The 18,690-nt window shown below is 58.0% G+C and overlaps 1 protein-coding gene across 1 annotated transcript; it reads right to left on the bottom strand.

Annotated features, from left to right (window-relative positions):
- Positions 1–3,974: 3,974 nt before the first annotated feature.
- Positions 3,975–18,182, bottom strand: RTN4RL2 (reticulon 4 receptor like 2). The gene is made up of 3 exons (XM_047693919.1): positions 17,549–18,182; positions 11,478–11,959; positions 3,975–5,301 (listed from the first exon to the last, which is right to left on the bottom strand). Exons 1-3 carry the CDS (start codon positions 17,577–17,579, stop codon positions 4,552–4,554), a joined length of 1,263 nt encoding a protein of 420 aa, XP_047549875.1. The 5' UTR covers positions 17,580–18,182; the 3' UTR covers positions 3,975–4,551.
- Between the last annotated feature and the right edge of the window lie 508 nt (positions 18,183–18,690).

Here is an 18,690-nt window from a genome sequence, read left to right as displayed (position 1 = left end):
CCCTTCCCTGACCACCCCATTTTTGGGGATGTTTCTCAGCTTTTAGAGTGCTCAGTAACCAACCCCCACTTGTTAAAATGAAGCTCCAGGGTCCCTCGGTGATCTGATTCAGCAGGGCTAAGGGGCTCAGGAATCTGCATTTTAGCAACTTCCCACCTAAATCAGATGTAAAAGACCCTCATTAAAAAAAAAAAAAAAATACAGGCAGGGAATTGGTGGGCAGGAAAGAGTGGGCAAGCTTTCTTCCAAGGCTCCCCCTTCTCCCTGCCAACCCTGCCTCCGTGCTTCTGACCTCACCTCTGCTCAGAATGGCCATCCAGGCTTCTGGCACGATCGCACCAGGCGTGGAGAAGGTGCCAGGAAGGAGAAAAGGAGGGAAGGAGAAAGGGAGAAAAAGAAAGAAATGAGTCTGCACCTAGCTCTATTCTCTCTGAGAAGGGTCCTCCCCTTCCCTTCTGCTGCCTGCTTCCCTCCCCTTCACCTCAGCTGGACCATCTTCCTCTTTTACTCCACCTGCCTGACCTCCGCTTCTCGCTTCTCGATTCCTTTCCCTCTCTTCAGCTGAAGTGTTTAGAAAGGCTAAAGGATCTTAGGGGGGAGTGGGCAGAACCAACCAAAGCTCCCGCCTCCAAAAGAAAGGGGCGAGAGGCACCTGGGGTTGGAAGGAAGAAGGGGAGGGAAGCTGGACTTGAGGGAAGGTAATAACAGCAAATACTAGGTCACCTTTCCACGGGGTTATTGTATTTACTCCCCACAGCAAGTTGATTTAAGCAGGTGTTATTGTCCTCTGGTCACAAATGAAAAAACAAACAAACAAACAAAACCCCCACAATAGACAATCAGAGAGGTTAAGTAACTTGCTGAAGGTCACACAGTAAGTAGAAGAATAACTAGGTCATTCACCTTCCACTTCCCCAAAATCATTTCTCCAGAGGCCACTGGTCGCTGTCCCAGGCCTGTCCTCCCTGCCCTACCCCCAGGGGCAATGGGGATGGGGAAGGGCACCGTGTACAGAAATGAAAGGAGATGCTCAGGTTTCGGAACATCTGACAGGTCTGGCTGGAAGCATTAAAAATTCATGTAGAAACCCGACCCCAGTCGGACCTTGGGTCTGCCACCTGGACTGTCCCTGACCTTGTGGCCTCTCAGAGCCTGGTGGGCGAATTTCCTTTCAGCAGTGTCCCGGAAGCCCCTTGTCTTTGTATCTCAGAGGAGGGGGGTTCTCTTAGGGATTAGGGGTCTGAAGTCGGGTGCTAGCAGTTCTGAAAGCAGGGCTGAGAGCCCTCCCCGCCACTCTGAGGGTAAGAACCTTAGAGGCTTAAGGGCTTATAAACCCCGTCATCTGGCGTCCTTCTCCTGTTCCTCTCCCCAGGCGGTTGGATGGATGCTCACGCTCAGTTTTCTTTGACTGACGCCTGGCTGTGATTCCCAAGGCGGCCAGTGGGGGGCAGCCATCTGCCTGTAGGTAGCCTGAGCCGGAGCCTTTGCCGCTGCTTTGAAGGACAGTCAAAGAACCCCCACTGATGAGGTCAGAGAGGGGGCAGACTGGGCCTTGGCGGAAGGGGTCTGGAGTCTGTCATCTGAGGAGGGGGGAGAGGCTTCCTCGTTTGGGGGAGATCGAGGAACTTTAAGGAGATTTCAAAGTAGGTTTGTGGGTTGCAAGTGCAGGATAACTGATGGCCAGCATGATACAATCATTCTAGCCCCAGTGAAGATTTGGGGCGAGGCCATGAGAGAAAAGACGGGAAAGGCAGTTGGTAACCAACTCTGAGGGATCTTTGATGGTCGGCTAAGGCATTTCATCTTTAACCTGTAGGCAGTAAGGAGGTATTGTAGGTTTCCAAGTGACAGAAAAACACAAGGCAAATTTTGGTTGGTTGAATCTGGCCATGGGCAGCGGGTGGGAGGGAGAGAGACTGAAGGTAGGAAAACCAGGGAGCGGGGTACTGCTATTTTCTTCTCTATTCTAGGCATGAGGTAATGAGATGGAGCAGGGAGATGGTGGAGGGAATGGAAAGGGAGGGATGGGTCTGGCCAGGAGGGGACTGGGTAACCAGGCAGACAGATTATAGAGTGGAGTTAAGCACAGCGAGCCTGGGGGTCTAGTAGACAATGCAGGATGTGGGTCCTCTCACAGAATGCGGCAGGTGAATGAGCTTTGTTTTGTTCAAGGGTGGAGGCTCTTGGACAAATCCCCTCCCCTCTCTGGGCCTCAGTTTCTCCATCAGAATCCTGGTGATTGCACAGGATGGCCTTGAAAGCCCCTCCTGTGTCAGGGTGTGCAGCTCAAGGCTGTAAATCTGAGTTGTCCTGAGACGCTGGGGGATGTGTGCGCTCGAGATATCGGGAGGTGGTTTCTGTGCAGGGTCCTGCTTAGGGGGTTGTGTGGCTATGCGTGCATGCATTTGGGGTGCACCTGCCTGTTTGTGGGACCCGTGGGTGTCAGCTGGCCTGCACGTGCTCCATAGCTCTGCACTGTGCGAGTGTGTGAGAGAGCGTGTGAGCGTGGGTGTGCACGTGATGGGCGTCCGTGGGTCTGTCTGGGCTGGTGGTGGTGGAGGTGGGGGTGGTGGAAAGAGGCACTGCTGTAGGCTTCTTCCTGAGGCTCACACACTCCTCTTGCTTTCACTGTTCTGAAATAGCATCTGGACCAAAGGCCCATGAATATTTCACAGCGATAATTCTGTGACCTGGACAGCCTGCTTCTGATTTCCCAGCATCCTCCCTCCCCCTGCCCAGTCCCCAGCAGCTCCTCCTCCATCAGAGCTCTTGCCCCCCTATCCCGCTGGCTAGCCTCCTCAAAGCCAGCCTGACACGGGCTCCTGTGAGGCCCCAGCTCCCCACGTTCCTGGTTAGCTAGCTGTTTTCATTGTTCCCCCACCCACCCCGTAGTCTTATCCAAGGTCCCCCTGCCTCAGGCCTTACTATTTCTGCCTCCTCTCCTTGCCATCCTTCTGACTTGCCTGGCCAGAGTCACAGGATCTCAGCATTCCTGCTCTCTGAGCCCTGGCATCCAGGCCCCCTCTCTTTCCATTCCCACCCCCTGAGTTAGAATCTTAATCCTAAATGTAAACCATCAAACTTCTTCCCAGTTGCTCTGATAAGGCTCACCCCTAACCTCTCTCTCAAGTTCTACTTTAGTCTGGCTCTTTCCTTCCCCAGGCCTCCCTAGCCCTACCTCTATCCCTCCCTTTCACATACTGGAAAGATGAAGCTTCAGATCATACTTCAAGCCAGCAGGGTACCCCAACTTGGGATTCTTGTCCCTCTGGTCACCTTAGGACCTTGGTCTCTCCTCTAACCTGGTCCATCCCACCTCACAGGAGCCAAGGGAAAGAGATCACTGATCTATAGGGTTGTTGTGTACAACTGTGCAGGCTGTACACTGCATAAAGGCACAAGAGGGCAAGTGTTTGTTGTGGTGTGGGGCTGGGCTGCCCTGAGGATGAGGTGCCTTTTTCAGATTTGCCCAAAGCCATGTTTGGGTTGGGTGTGCCCCTGGATGTCTGTTATTTCTCCTTGAAGGGTAAGATGGAAAATGCTCTTCCTTCCGGAAGGAACAGGGCCTGGGAGGGAGCCGTTAACCAGGCTGGAGGCCTTCCCCAGCCTCAGCTCCTCAGGTGCCAGAAAACTCAGGGTGGTCTGTAGCTGCTTCTCCTGGACCAATGGGAAGTGAGGTGATATCAGCACTCACTCTTGGCTGTCAGAATTCACCTGGCCTACTTGGGACTCCAGGGTCACCCCTCTTCCTCAGTCTTCAGCTTCTCATCATGGGGGAGCAGCACTCCAGGCAACAAGAAGCACTTTGGTTGCCTGGGACGTATCCTCTTTCTCTAACCCTCTTGGCCCTGAGCCTGCTAGTTCTCATGGCTCTGATGGTTCTAAGCCCTCCTCCCACTTTTGGGGTCCTGAGCCAACAAATCTTACAGAAGAAGATAAAATAATAGAATTTTTTAATAAATTTTTTTTTTCCCAAACAACTTCTGTTGATCTTCACCACACAGGGGCCACGGTGGAGAGGAAAGTTCCCTCCAGGCACCCTAAAAAGTGTCCCGGGTAGACTTAGGAGAAAAGTATTCCTCCAGTGTCGGGAGGTTGAGGGGGGCTAGGAGAAGCAGGGGCCTAGGGTTAGCCTGGCCCCAACTGAGGCATCCCTCCAAAGGGCTCCTAGGCAGGGCTCCCTTCCCCGGAGCTTCCAAAGGCTCTGCTGGTGGGCGATGCTCTGTAGACAAAGCCCCTCTCGAGTCCACGGTGGGCGCTGGGAGAAGGGGTCGGCGGCTGCCTGGAGTGCCCCACCCCAGCCTTGGGGTGGGAAAGAGTTAATGGCCGGAGTTGGGGAGAACAGGGCTGAGCCACTGGGCGCAACCCAGTCCTGAGCCAGCAGCCCCCGAGGCAGGGAGAGGGGCCGGTCCGTCCCTGGGGAGGGGAGAGGAAGGCTGCTGAGGCCGGGGGTGGGGTGGGGGGGTTGGAGAGCGGGGGCGGGCCGAGCCGCCGCTGGGGGTGGGTGGGGGCAGGGGGGACACACAGGCCTCTTCAGTCTCAGCACCGCAGTCAGAGGTGGTGGGGCGCCAGGAGCAGGAGGCAAAGCAGAGGGGTGGGCAGCCCGGCCGAGAGCGCGGGGCCGCGGGAGTCCGGGGGCGCCTGGCAGGCCGCGCCCGGGCACGTCTGCTCCCCCCGCTGGTCCTCGCCCCCGTAGCCCCCCCAGTAGTCGTCCTCCGTGGGCGCGTCCCCACCCTGGCGCCCCCGCGGGTCTTCGGCGGGCAGGTCTCGGTAGAGGGTGGAGGGGTCGGCGGGCGGCGCCCCTGCCTCGGCTACGCCGTACAGGTGGTTGGACGAGCTGTTGCCGCGCGCGCGGCTGCCGGGTCGCGTGGGCACCGCCGGCGGGCACGCCTGGAAGTCGGCTTCGCGGAGGGTGCGCAGGTCGCGGCCCTGGCGCTCCGGCGGTGTGGCGCAGGTCACGTCGGAGCTGGACACGCGCGCGCGCTGGAACCAGGCCCAGAGCGGCCGCGCGCGGCAGTCGCACGCCCAGGGGTTGGCGTTGAGCCGCAGGAACTCGAGCGACGGCAGGTCGGCCAGCGCCTCGCCGGGCAGCGAAGCCAGGCTGTTGTTGAACAGGTAGAGGATGGTGAGGCGGCTGAGGCCGCGGAAGGCCGCGCGGTGCACGCCCTGCAGCCGGTTCCCGTGCAGCAGCAGCCGGTCCAGGCTGCCCAGGCCGCGGAACACGTGCTCCGTGAGCAGCCGCAGGCGGTTCCCGTGGAGGAAGAGGTGGCTCAGGTTGGCCAGGTCTGCGAACAGGTCATCCTGGGGTGGGGGTGGGGGAGAGAAGAAGAGAGTGGTCCTTAGAGGCACGTGGGGAGGAAGGGAAAGAGGGAGAGCTTCGTGGTGGAACGCAAAGGGTTTGACTTTTTGATTCGGACGGTTCTGGGTTTGAATCCTGCCTCCCCTAACCTGTTGAGAAGTTAATGTGGGGAAAACAATGTAGTTGAGGCCAGTAGTTCTTAAACGTTAGTGCTTTGAATGCCCTGCAGAGCCCGGCGTGCTGTGCACAGCCCCCCAACCTCGAGTTTCTGATTGAGCAGGTCTGCGGTGTAGCCGCAGGATATGTTCCCAGGTGGTGCTGATGCTGCTCGTCAGAGGGCCACACCTGGAGAATGAGAACCCTGGGCTTGCTTAAGCACGCAGGCTGGGCACCCAGACTTCCTGACTTCGAATCCTGGATCTCTCCGTACAGATTGTGCCACTCTGGGCAAGTCTCTGTATCTCTGACTCAGTCTCTTCACCTGTAAGGTGGGCAGATTAAATGAAGCAACATATACTAGGTGACTGAGAACAAGATTTCCATGAGGTAGGCATTCAGTGGGTTGGCCGCTGTTGTTAACTTGGCCAAGCCAGTAATCTCTCTAAGCTGGTTTCCTCATCTATAAAATGGGAATGAGTGTACGTCCTCCTGCGTTGGTGCTGAGGATTAAGGGAGACAATCTACACAAAAAGCAGATGGGTGAGGCACTGGGCACAGTGCCTGGCACATTGGGATTCGGTCCAGTGAAGCCCACAGGCTCAGTAGTGAGAGCCCGGGGCTTCTGATCCAGCGTGCCCTCCTCCTGGCTGCAGAGGGCTGAGGGAGGGTTTGGTGAGATCATGCTGGAAGGATACGGCCTGGGTGGGCACAGAGACCACCATCAATAAAAAGCGGTTATGGTGACGGTAGGGTCTTGGTTACAGTTAGGTCCAATCCTGTTCCTCTAACAGAGGAGTTTCCTGGGGCTCAAAAGTTCTGCTGTTCTACTTCCATAGGATATTAAAGGGACCAGGTGTCAGTGACACCCACCAGAGGGAGGAGGGAGGGGAAGGAAGCCTGCTGTTTGATGCCCTCCATCACTGGCCCCCTTCAAGGGCTGTCCCACCTGCCTGCCTGGGGCTGGGGCATCCCAGAATCAGGCGTTGTTAGTGCTGGACGGATCCTGGACGGTGATTCAGAATGAATGGGGGTGCGGGAATAGGTGTAGGTACACTTCCTGGGGGCAGGGAGCTGGATTCTGTCCCTTAAGCAGCTCACCAGCTTGGTGGTGGTCAGCCTGACTCGAATAGTGCTTCCGGGTCCACTGATCCAGCCGCTTTTTATAGAGAAGAGCACTGAGACCCAGAGAGACCAAGGGCTTGCCAGAAAAGGGCCCAGAGCCCCAGTACCGAGGTCCTCCCCTCTGTGGAGGATACCCCTGTGGTCAGCAGGCCCCGAAGGCCTGGTTCTCAGGGATGAGAGCATTGCGGCTCTGAAGCCTGCACACCCCTGGGTGCTGTTTCCAGGCTGTTTCCCACCCTTTCCTGGCTGGGGGATGATCCCGCCCTTCCCACCTAGGAGCTCGGAGGCAGGCTTGCAGGCGGGGGGGGGGGGGGGGGGGGGGGGGGGGGCGTTGACTCCCAGCCCACACCCACAGCCTCCACCTTCCTGTGCTCCTGCTCTTCTCGCCCCTCCCGTCTGCCTTCCGCCCTCTCCGCTGCAGGGACTGAGCCTGCCAAGAACCCTCCTCTTGGCCACATTGAGGTCTGTCCCCTCAACCTTCTTGGCTGTCTCTGACACTAGCGTTCTCTGCCCCCTGCTGCCATCACCCTGTGTCCGGCTCAGTGGTTCTCTGCACGCCTGTGGCCTCAGCCTGTCCCAGCTTGGCCAGGCGCCCTTGTCCTTCTCTTCCTGGCCCCCAGGGAGTGCGCTCTGAAACCCTTCCACTCAGACACCGTGTTAGGGTTTTCCTTTTTTATGGAGTGTCAGCCAAAGTGGGACACCCGGAGATACCTGGTCAGGATCAACATGGGGGAGGGGTAGAAGCAGAGGTCACCAGCACTCTTGGGACTTCCTGAGCTCAGGAAGGGAAGACCAAAGACCAGACACCCCAGAAATTCAGACACCTTTGATCCACAGCCCCAATTTGAGGGCTACAGAATCCCTTGATCTCAACTCTTCTACTTCCCCCTAGTCCCTCTTGTGAATGTCCTGGCCCTCCCCCTCGCTGAGTCTCCATCCGGGGTCCAAACCCCTCCCTTCATCCCAGCTGTTGCCAGATGCCCCAGCCACTTCCTGGGCTGCAGCTCTCAAATGCGGGCCTTCCTCTCTCCCCATTAAAATGTTCTCTGTGCATTAATAAGCTCTTGACTTTCACAGCCCTCGCCCTCCCCCCCCCCTGCTGCGCCCCCCCCCCCCCCCCCCCGGGCTGAGAGCGGCTGCTAAAGTCATCCACTTCCATTTCGAAAACCACATTTCCCTCACCTCCCTACAGGTCGGTTCACAGCTCTCTGCATCCATTTGGAATCTCAATGCTGGATCCCTGCCCTCCCCAACTCCCCCCTCCAGGCCCCAGAGCATCCAGCATCCTGCTCTTCACCTTGCTTCCTTCCACCCTCCCGGCTCTAGTCTCTGGCACCAGCTGCTGGGCTGTGTGACCTTGGGCAGCTCCACAACCTCTCTGAGCCTCAGGTTTCTTCATCTATGAAGCAAGGGACTTGAGAGAGTTGATCATTAAGATCTAGCCTCATCTGATATTTATGAGTAAGTGAGTCCTGGAGTGTACCTCATTCATTCAGCAAAGCTGTATTGAGTGTCTGCTCCGTGCCAGGCACCCCCACTCACAGGGCTCACCAATCTCTGCCAGGTGTCACCGTCATCGTCTGCGTCAGAGCCCTCGCTGGGCGCCAAGCTCTGTGCTGCCCAGACCCCACATAGTAATTGGATCATCACAGCCCCACGAGGCAGATAATATTATTGTGTCCCTTCCGGAGAATAGGAGAGGAAGGCCCCCAGAAGGCAAGTGACTTGCCTAGGGTCCAACAGCTCCATGTGCTGGAATGCGGGCGTGAGCTCCGGAGTCAGCCAGACCCGGGCCGGTTCTAGGTGGTGCTCCTAAATGTCTGGGTGACCTCACACCGGTGTCTGGACCTCACCAAGGCTCAATGTCTTCGGCAGTGGAGGAAATGATGCTTACTCTGAACCACACACATCGCTGAGCCCTTTTCAGGCAGCATCGACTTTAACCCTCACAACACGCCTCTGAAGTGCAGGTCGTTTTCTCCGCTTTATGGATGGGTCTGTGGAGGCTCAGAAAGGCGAAGTAACGCCCAGAGCCACAGGGCAAGCCAGAGGAGGGCCTGGGATTCACACCCAGCTCTGCCTGCCTGGGAAGACTGCCCTTACGCACCATGCGAGCTGTCATGATTGAAGGAGAGAACTGTGTCCACCATTCACACCACAGGGTGCAGGACAAGCACTTTCCCTTTCAGAAGGACCCCCCGCCGCCCCGTGCCACTCAAGGTCTCCTTTGCCCAGACCCCGCTTGAGCCCAGGCCTGAGAGACGGAGGGTCCGGTCATCGTGACCGATTTATTCTGCACTGAACTACGTGCTTTATATACACAAACTCATTGGCTTTTTGTAGCCATTCTTTGTGGAAGATCTTGTTTTTATCTTTTCCCATTTTAAAGATAAGGAGCCTGGGGTTCAGAATGGGGAGGCAACTTGCCTCAAGTTAAGTAAGTCGGAAAACAGCGGAGCAGGGATTCAAACTCAGGCATTCTGGCCCCAGATCCATCCTCCTGAACAAGTAATGTGTGTTGGTAAAGAGGTCAGGGTGTCAGTAGGAGTTGCTATCCAGCTACGAGCAGGAATAGGACAATGGTAGCATCCATGAGCAGTGGGGCTCAGGGATAAATTTTCAGCCTCACAGAGCGTCTTAGGTAAATGTCAAGTACTACCTTGGTCACCATTTTACAGATGAGGAAATGAAGATGGAGAGGTCGAGTGATTTGTCCAAAGACCTACAGCAGCCAGGGTTTGAACCTCGGTCAGGCAGGCTCCAAAGAGTGTGCTTTCAAAGCCAGCCCACACCGCTGTCCTTCCTGCCCCGCTGGACGGAGCCTGGGGGAGAGGTCTGAGGGACAGACATTCCTAAAATGTCATCAGACGCCAGAGGCTCCAGCACCATGGGCACTAACTGGTCGTGTGGCCCCAGGAACTTCCATTCTGTGTCCCTACTGCCCCTAACTGTACCCTACAACCAGGCTGTTGGGACTATGAGACACGAAATCCCCAGTCACACGGACAGTGGTTTAAGAGAATTGATGTGTCAAGGCCTGCTGTCTACAAAATCTTTGGGGCCCTGGGCCACCGCATCCTTGCTTCCTCGTCTGTAAGGAGACAACCTCCAACAGAGAGGAAGACGTGAGATGAGGGGGCTGAATATACTTTGTAAACGCTGAGGTGTGAGGCAAATTTAGGAAGCAAAGGAAAGGGAGGGAGTATTCTGGGACCCGCTTGTGGCCTCAGTATCCTCCATGAAGATGACCCAAATCTTCAGGATCGGGTCCAAGACGGGCTGTTTCACCAAGGCCAATGTTAAATGAGGCTTGTTTCTCTTTTTAAAATAGTATTTTAACAAGCATTTCCATAGTGCTTACCGCATGCCAAGCACTATTCTAAGTTCTTTACAAATTATTCATGCACTGAATGCTTATAAAACCCCTAGGAGATGGGGGGCTGTCGCTGCCCCTGTTTTACAGATGGGAAGACTGTGGCTCGGGAAGGTTGAAACTTGCCACATGCTTGTAAATGATACCAGAGTCAATGCCTGTATAGTCCTTAGCACAGGGCCAGACACACAGTGTGCCTCCTAAGTAGTAGTGGGAGCTACTATAACCATTGTTTAGGCAGTAATCATGGCCATGGCAGACTTCTCCAGCGGGGTCTGCATTTTTCTTCTTGTCTTTCTCCCCCACTAGAATGTTATCTCGGAAGGCAGGGAGCTTTGTCTGTTTAGCTCCCTGCTGTCTCCCTAGTGCCAAGCACGTAGTGGGTGCTTCATACACTTGTCAGGCTACTACTGCCCATGTCATCGGCACTGACCTGATGTGCAAATCAGCATATTGGTGAAACCAGGCAGGCTCCAGACCCAGGGTGGGGAGGAGCAAGGGCCTTCCAGGCTTATGGGTGGGGGGAGGGAAGAATTTAGAGGTCCTTGCCCCCTTCCAGCCAGAAGCTGGGTAGCCCAGGGAGGAATTTCTTCCAGAGTGGTTTGGAGGGTATGTGATTGCTTCCTGGGGAAATAGAATGGGAGGATCTGGCTGTCAAACAGTCAGCATAACAACAACAATAAACAATATTTAGATCAATGACAATAACAATAAATAGCAATTACTGTTATTCCTTCCGTTTCCAGAGCATCCATTTTCCAGCTACTTAACCGCTCTTTACCCTTTTCTTTTCCTTCTGCCCTTGCGCGGGAACGACAGGTTTGGGGGAATCTGAAAGATTAGGACTCCCCCTTGTCCCAATACCCAGTGAGCTGGAGAGAGGTGGAACCTTCCATGGGGCATAATTACAGGGGCTCTGCCCTCTTGCTCCTCCTCCCCATGACGTGATGTGGGAGGGCGCAGGGGTGGGTGAGAAAGGCAGCCTCCAAGGCCTCCAGGCTGGGTGCCTGGGGAAAGGCAGAGTCCCCCGAAGGCAAACAAGGGGGAAAGGAGGGATCACAGAAAGAGACACGTACATACACCCAGACAGACATGGGGGAGTGTGCAGAGTGGGCGTGTGAAGGGAGACAGACAGAAGAGGCAGAAGAAGACAGATGGGGGAGGCAAGTTAGTGAGAGAGGCAGAGAGGGACAGAAAGGGATAGACAGACAGACGGACGGGCAGAGGGAGACAGATGGGGGGTTGGAGAGTTAGGGAGAGAGGCAGCGAGGGACCCAAACAGGCATAGACAGGAAGATATAAGGAGAGAAAATAAAGAAAAGCCCCTGGTGAGAGTGAGAGGAACAGAAACTCAGGAAAGGGGCAGGGAACTGGAGAGGCTTTGGCAGAAAAGGGGTCCCCCTGCGCCCTGGGGCAGAGGAGCCCCGGGCCCAGGGGGAGGGCGGGGCGGCCCCAGCAGGTGTGGCTCTGGGGCCCAGGGGGAGGGCGGGACGGCCCCAGCAGGCGTGCCCAGAGCCGGCTCACCTGGAGGTGGAGCAGGCTGTTCTCCTGGAGGTAGAGGTACTGCAGGCTGACCAGGCCGCGGAAGATGTTGCCGGGGAGGCTGCTGAGCTGGCAGCGGTACAGATGAAGGGACTGCAGCCGCTCCAGGCCCTGGAAGGTGTCAGGCTCCAGAGAGCGCAGGTGCCGGTTGTCGCCGAGGTCCAGCTCCTCCAGGGCCTGCAGGTGGCGGAAGGTGCCCGGGTAGATGGTGGAGAGGTTGTTGGAGAAGAGCCACAGGGTGAGCAGGTTGGGCCCGAAGGTGCCGGGCCGTAGCGTGCGGATGAGGTTGTTCTGCAGGAAGAGTCGCTGTGTGCTGGGCGGCAGGGATAGCGGCACGGAGGAGAAGTTGTTGGCCTGGCAGCTCACGGTGGGCGGGGACGAGTAGCAGGTGCAGAGCATGGGGCAGCTGGGGGCCGCTGGGGGCAGGGCCAGGAGCATCAGCAGGAGGCAGGCCGAGGCGGGACCTGTGAGAGAGGGAGGCCGGGTGGTTCTGGGCAACCCCCCCTCAACGCCCCCAGTCCCCGTGGCCAGGCCTGCCAGCCAGGGGCCTGCCCACCCACCCCTAAGGGCAGCGCTCCTGGGGGCGGGGTTCTGGGTGCAACCCTCAGGGACGCAAGAGGCCCTGACCCGTGGCTGAGTTTTGAGGCTCCTGGTGTATTAAAAAAATAAAGAAATGCCAAGAGGACACTGTGGAAAGCAAGGTTTGCCCATGTAAATGCCAGGGCTCTCCAGCTCCGGACGGTCGGCCCCTGATGGTTCTTGCTTATACCGGGCAGCCCTGTAAGATGTCTTATTTAGGCTGTTTTAGCAGCATCCCTATCTTCTGCCCACTAGGTGCCAGCAACACCTGCCCCCAGGTTATGATAACCTAAATGTCTCCAGACATTGCCAGATGTCCCCTGGGGGGTGAATCGCCCCCATTTGAGAATGGCTGGAACTAAATTGAGAATCTTCGTGAATCTAAGGCTTGTGAAAAATGGCCCTCAGGCTGCCCCAGGGTCCGGCCTTGCCGAAACCCCCCATGCCTGCAGCCCCCTCCCTCACCTTCCAGAAGCTTTCACCTTGGAAGAACCAGGGCCTGTCCAGGCTGCAAGGGCCCTGGGGGACCAGGGGTCAGTGCGTTTCTAACTGGGCCAGCAGCACCTGCAACAGAATCAGGCAGGTGGTCCTGGAAAGCAGGCAGAATCAGAATTCCTGGGGTGACTGCCTGGGAATCTGCATTTCACACCAGAGGCTCTCCTCATTCAAAGTCATCAAAGTCACTTAAAAATAATGCTTTTCAAAGTAACTTTTGAATGATGGAAATAGTTCAGCATCCTTATGATACAGATGGAGAAGCAGGCCCAGGGAGCCCCAAGAGCCTGGGGCTAAAGTATTGTGTCCAGGTCCCTGTATCCCTGCGCTATAGTATGGGTGCAGGACCCCCCAACCATCCCTGTCCCCAGCCTTCTGCAGCTGATAAGCTTCTGAGCTGGACCTAGCTTGCCCTCTGCCCTTTATCATGATTTCCAGATTAGTCCTGGGGTTTTCTCCTGGCAAATTTGCCTGGGGAAAGGGAAGCCCACACCCCATAAACTGGGCAGTGATTCCCTGGGCACACACTGATGAGAACCTTCTGCTTCAAGGAATGTGTTAGCCCTATGAGGGCAGGGGGAGGAGTGGGAGACAGGTCCTTGGACCCCGGACCCGAGATCCTGGGGCTTTGTGGGTTTCAGAGACTTCAGGGGAAGCACGGAGGGTCTGTGGCTCTGAGTGGTCCTTGCACTCCAGAGGTGGTTGTGTGTGAATGTGTGTGTGTGCTTATACACAAATATATGATTGTAGGGACATGTGTGAGTGCTGCTGAGCTGCTGTGTGCACATGGCACCGCCGGTCTGAGTGTGGCATGGACAGTACAGATACCCTGCTGTGCCTTCTTCCTGGGTTGTTGGGCAGGGGGACACCCCTTGCCAGGTGTGTGTGGTGTTCCCACTCCTTGCCTCTGGGCGCCGCCCCAGCTCTGACCGGGCCCCTCGTTGTGCCCTGCGGCGTGAGCGTGTGCCGGCTGTCCTCCGCGTGTGTATGAGTGCGGCCCCGTGCGTGTGTAGGCTGGGTGTGATGTAATAACTCAGTGACACAGCGGCTGCTGTTCCGTTCCTTCACACCACCTCCGCGTTTCTCGGCCCTTCTCACCCCTCCCCCGTGCGGCGTTTCACGATTACTTTCTCCTCCCGAGTTTTTCTCAGAGCCACGTGGGGTGGAGGGGCACGTCTCTCACCCCTTCCTCTGAACCAGGCAGAGGTGGGGAGCGGGAGTGCAGCAGGGAACCCTGGGTGGGTTTCGTGAGGCATGAGGTTTGGGCCTTAGAACAGGAGATTTCAGAGCTGGAAAGGTCCTCCATGTGGTTCCAGTTCTTGTTCTATGCAAGGGACATGGGGCTCAGAGAGGGCAAGGAGCTTGCCCAAGGTCACACAGCAAAGTGACTGATTGATTGGGCAAGGACCAGAAAGGATTCTCCTGATGCCTGGCCAGGACACTTCTCTTTGTAGCAGTCACCCTCTGAGCTTGCTTCCCTGAGGACTTGACACCAGAGGAAGTCAAATCCTTTTCTGATCCTTAATCCCACCCCTGATCCACAAAGCTCACGTGAGTGTGAGCTCTGAAGGCCAGCAGCCCTCCAGAGGATTACGGAGCTCTCCGCCCCAGCCTCTAGGGCTGACTGGTACCCCAGAAGAGACAGTGGGAAGGATGTGTGGTTCCGGAGCTCTCCAGACTCCAGGGCCACTCCCTGGCCCCAGGGTCTCTTCCAGCCTGGGGGCCAAGCCTACAGGGGTTGACTGCAACTCTTTGGCTCTCTGCTTGCCCACAACGGCAGGCTCCTCTTCTCTTTCCCCACGCCCCCTCTGGCTGGTCCCCACATCTATGCCCATCAGGGCCCACTGCCCCACGTTGGAGATGGTGTTCCCTACAGGCTCTTTGAGGAGGGGCCCTGAGCAGGGGGCCCCTCCGTGACAGCTGCTGCGTAACAGTGACTCTGTTGCCATTTCTGGCCCTCTCCGCCGTGCAAAGCAGCTGTAACCCAAGGAGCCTCATCCATAATTCAGGCTGCGGCTCTCACTGGAAGCGAGGAGGAGGGGAAGGTGGGGGGCTCTGGGTTTCTCTGCCCCCAGGCCTGGCTGGAGCGCTGCTGGGCAGAGGCAGTGGGGGCTGGTGAGCCATGCCACTCTCTCCCTCCTCCGCCCTTAGTCCCTGCCCGGCGTGTGCCCTTTTCCTTCTCCACCCCCTGCTTCCCACAGCTCTTCACCATCACTCCTTCCCTCCAGGCCTTGTCTTTTCTCTCTCCCTGAGGACCACACGTCCACTCCCAGCCCCCATCTTGTGACTCCCTGGCAAAGACCAGGGTAAGATTCAAAGTGTTGGAGCTGGAAGGGGGGTACATCCATGGCCTTCAAGGGCAAACCCCTGCCTTATTTCACAGGGAGAACCGCTAAGGGCTGGAGAAGGGAGGGGTCAGTTTCGGAGGAAGCAGCTCAGGCCTCCTGATCCGGATCTCTGAGAGTCTGCCTTCAGTTTCTGTCTCAAAGCCTTCATTTTGCTGCTTACTCCTTCTATAGGCTGAGGAGAGCCCCTGTGACAGCCTCCCCCACCCTCTTGGCTCACCCCATCCTCTCTCTTTCCTCCTCTTCCTTTTTTCTAAAGTCAGCAGGTGATGGCTAGAGCCGCAGGGGAGCGTAGAGCAGGCATGGGCAGAAGCCATCTGTCGTGAAGCACCTACTGTGTGCCAGACTTTGTCTTACTCCACGGCCTTCCGCAGAGAGTATAATACAGTGTAAGCCCATGGAGTAATATTATTGCCTCCAATCTGCAGCCCAGGCGAGGGACGCTCAAGCACAGAGTTGTCTCAGGTCGTGCAGCTAGTATCTGGTGGAACCAGACCAGTCCATGTCAGAAGAGACTCTCTGACCTTTCTCTGGGAGACCTCACATCATCCACAGAAACCACACTGAGTGTGACAGTCACTGCCCTTGAGGTAAAGGGAGACAGAAAGTGCACCCAGGTGCATGGGGCTGGGCCAGCCATGAGGCTGTTGTGGGGATGGGGGAGCAAAGAAGGGACCCAGACTCTCAGCAACTTTTTTCTTCTGGGCTTCAGCTTGTGGCTGCTCTAAGGGACAGCCCATTTGGGAGTCAAAAAGGAATGACCAGTGTCTAGGAGATGTGGCTAGGATTGACCTACGGACAGAGGGGAGAGAGGCCAGAATAAGGTATCGATCCCGGAAGGCTGAGGTGCCCAGAGCCAAAAAGTATCCATTCACCGAGGGACCATTGTCAAGGACTCTGGACTATCAGCCTGGAGTCCCAAGGCTCAGAGTCAAGGTTCTCACCCCAGTAGCCACCTTTTAGTCCAGAGGCTCTGGTGAAAGAAGGAGCTTGGAGAGGAGGCAGGTGGATTCCGGGTGGAGGGCAGGTGCCAGGGTGCTGACCTGCTGGGCGGAGGGGCCCCTGGGAAAGGTGCTCCCTGGAAGGGGAGTCAAGGGCCCTGGCTCTGAAGGAAGGACACGGGGTCCCAGATGAGCAGCAACAGCTCCACACCCAAAAGGCTGGGGAAGGGCTAGGGCCTGGCAGGCAGCGGCTGAGGGGGCAGGGGCTGAGGAGGTGGGAGCCTGGAGCAAAATGGAAGTGGTGGCGACACTAGTGACGCAGGGGCCTGGGGAAGTACTGGTGTGGTGACGGAGGTTTACAGCTGCTGCAAACAGCTTCTCACTCTGCCAGAATGTAACACCCCAAAATAAGCAGCCACCGTGGTAGCGGTGGCAAGATCCGACGACGGGGCCCAGAGATATAAATGGCAGCATGCAGCCAGCCGGGGTGCCCAGCCTTGGAGGCTGCCAGCCCACTCGAATGTCCTCACCCTTTCCCCCTCACAGCCGCCCCCAAGGCCCAGAGCTCAGAGCCCTCCAGGCTGGCCCAGCGACCGCTCCCTGAGAGAAGGGATGTGACAGGCAGGCGCTTTGGGAATGGAGAGCTTCCCACGTGGAAGTGGTTACCAGAAGCCTCTTTGTCTCATCCCTGGGCAGCACCCCCCTGGTCCCTCTCTCCCATCTTGTCCTCTTCCTTCCTTCCCAGCTCCCATCCTCATCAGCCCCCAGACTCTCTCCCCTCTGTGGTTTTCTGTCGCCAACCACAGCGCTCATCCTTGACCCCCTTCCTGGCTCCTGACACCCCAGCTCTATCTGCCAGCTTCGTCCCTCTCTGATTTTTAGGCTTCGTTCTTCCCACTCCCCTTTCCTTCCCAGTCCCCAGAGTCCCAGCTCTCCTCTTTCCCATTACCCACCCTGCCTTCCGGATTCTGGGTTCCTCTCCCTCACCTTCTCTCCACCCCTCTGTGCATCTGGTCTCCTCTCTCCTCTTCCTCTGTCCTCACCTGGGTCCCTTTTCCCTCCATGCTTTTCCCGTCTAACCTTAATTCCTCCTCTGTCTTTCTCCCTCCTCTAGCCACTTTCTCCATCATACACTGCTCCTCGCTCCCCACCCCTCTCTATGACCCCTTCCTCACCCCACCCCCAATCTCTGGTCCACACCCTAGTCTGTCACTCAGTCCATGGAACTATCCCCCTTTCTAGCGCCCTCCATCTGTCTTACTAGGCAGGGCCGTTTGGATTTCCCTCTGAGCCTCCTATCCTCCCAGACAGCCCCCTACCAACACCCTCTGCCTTCCCAGGTGACTGGAAAGTGCTGAGGCACGGGGCACGAGGAGTTGCTGAGTCGGCGCTTCCCCAGCCGGCCAGAGTCCTCAGCGTCCCCCGGAGCAGGTGGAGCCCGGGCCGGGTCCGCCTGCTCCAGCGTCCCCCCCTTGGTCACGAGCTACCCGCACCTCCCAGCAGGCTCCGAGCCGGGTGCGCTCCTCCAGCCAGCATCCCTGGGCGCGGGGGCGGGGCCCCGGGCTAACCTCTCCCCCATCCCAAGGCAACCCCCCCACCCCCACAGCGGCCCCACCCTCGCGCCCTGGGGGAGGGGGCACCCGGCTCCCCTCCCCTGGTTGCCCTCCGCCCACCGGCGGGCTGGGGTCCCTACCTTGCAGCAGGCACCCGAGCCCGGGCAGCATCTTGTCTCGACGCTCGGGGGAGGGGGTGGCGGGGGGAGGGCGCTCCCTCTCGCTCCCTGAGCCCGCCGGACGGACGGCGGGGACTCCGCGGGGCTCCGGGAGGGCCCGGGAGTCCCCAGGCTGTGTGGCCCGGCCGCGGCGCTCTACCCTGCGCCCCCCGGGCTGCGGGCCTCGGGAGGAGCCATCGGCCCCGACGGGACGGGGCGGGGCGTGACGGGGCTGGGAGGGCTGGAGCTAGCCGTCGACGCCCGGTGCCGGCGCCCCCCAGCAGTACAGGCAGCGCGCGAGTCCGTCAGTCCGTCGGTCCGTGCGCCCCGGCTGCTCGCCGAGGGAGAGTGGGGACAGCGAGGATGCTCTTCCTAACCACCCCCACTCCTTCCCGCACTCGCTGGCTCCTCCCTCGCTTCCTAGCTAGCCGGCTTAACCCTCTCCTGGCCACTAGGAGGCGGGAGCGGCTCTCTAGCCCCCTCCCTCCCGGCCCCCTCCCCTCCTTGGGGAACCCGGAGGACGTTGTTCGATCGCCTTCGCGGAGCCACGCTTCGAGAGAAATCCTCTCCGGGTGGAGGGGGGGCGGTGCAGTAGTGTGAGGGAGCTCCGTGGACTTGGCCAGGTCCCCCTCCCAACTTTCCTGGAGGCGATGGGCTCCTGGGTCACCCCCCCCCCTCCTGCCGCGTCCCCGGCGCCAATGTCCAGGCCTCCACCGTTTCTCTCCCCTAGATTCCACCTTTCCTTCCGTTCCCAGACCCCAAGCCCAGAGTGTGCGTGACTCTAAGAATAGCATATGCAAGAGTTTGCGTGTGCAAGGCTGAGTGCCTATGAGCGTGCACGCGCGCACAAGGACCCTTGTGCAGGTGTGACTCTAGAGTGCTTGCGCGCGACCTTTTAAACGGGCCCGCGGAAGGGGGGAGGGCACGCGAGTGTGCGAATGGGTAAGCCGCTGAGTGCCCACCAGCGTGCGTGTCTGCACGGGTGGGAACCGTGAGGTGTTCGAGAGTTTGGCGCGAGTGAGCTTGGGATGGGTGGCGAGGGGATATGTGCCTGGGTGTGTGCGTGTGCCCTTTAACGCCCTGGTGAGCGGGTGCAAGTTTGGGTGTGAGCGCGAGTGTGTGAA

Source organism: Lutra lutra, chromosome 10, assembly GCF_902655055.1.
Source record: "Lutra lutra chromosome 10, mLutLut1.2, whole genome shotgun sequence".
Classification (NCBI taxonomy): domain Eukaryota; kingdom Metazoa; phylum Chordata; class Mammalia; order Carnivora; family Mustelidae; genus Lutra; species Lutra lutra.
The sequence above is the reverse complement of the archived record's forward strand: the minus strand, read 5'-3'. Positions and strand labels throughout refer to the sequence as shown.

Bases quoted from the DNA above. Each gene is read 5' to 3' on its own strand.
- RTN4RL2 (XM_047693919.1), bottom strand. From the start codon at position 17,579: ATGCTGCCCGGGCTCGGGTGCCTGCTGCAAG. The intron at 11,960-17,548 runs GTAGGGACCCCA...CCTCTCTCACAG, and splicing joins GCTCGGGTGCCTGCTGCAAG to GTCCCGCCTCGGCCTGCCTC. The intron at 5,302-11,477 runs GTGAGCCGGCTC...CCCCCACCCCAG, and splicing joins ACAGCCTGCTCCACCTCCAG to GATGACCTGTTCGCAGACCT.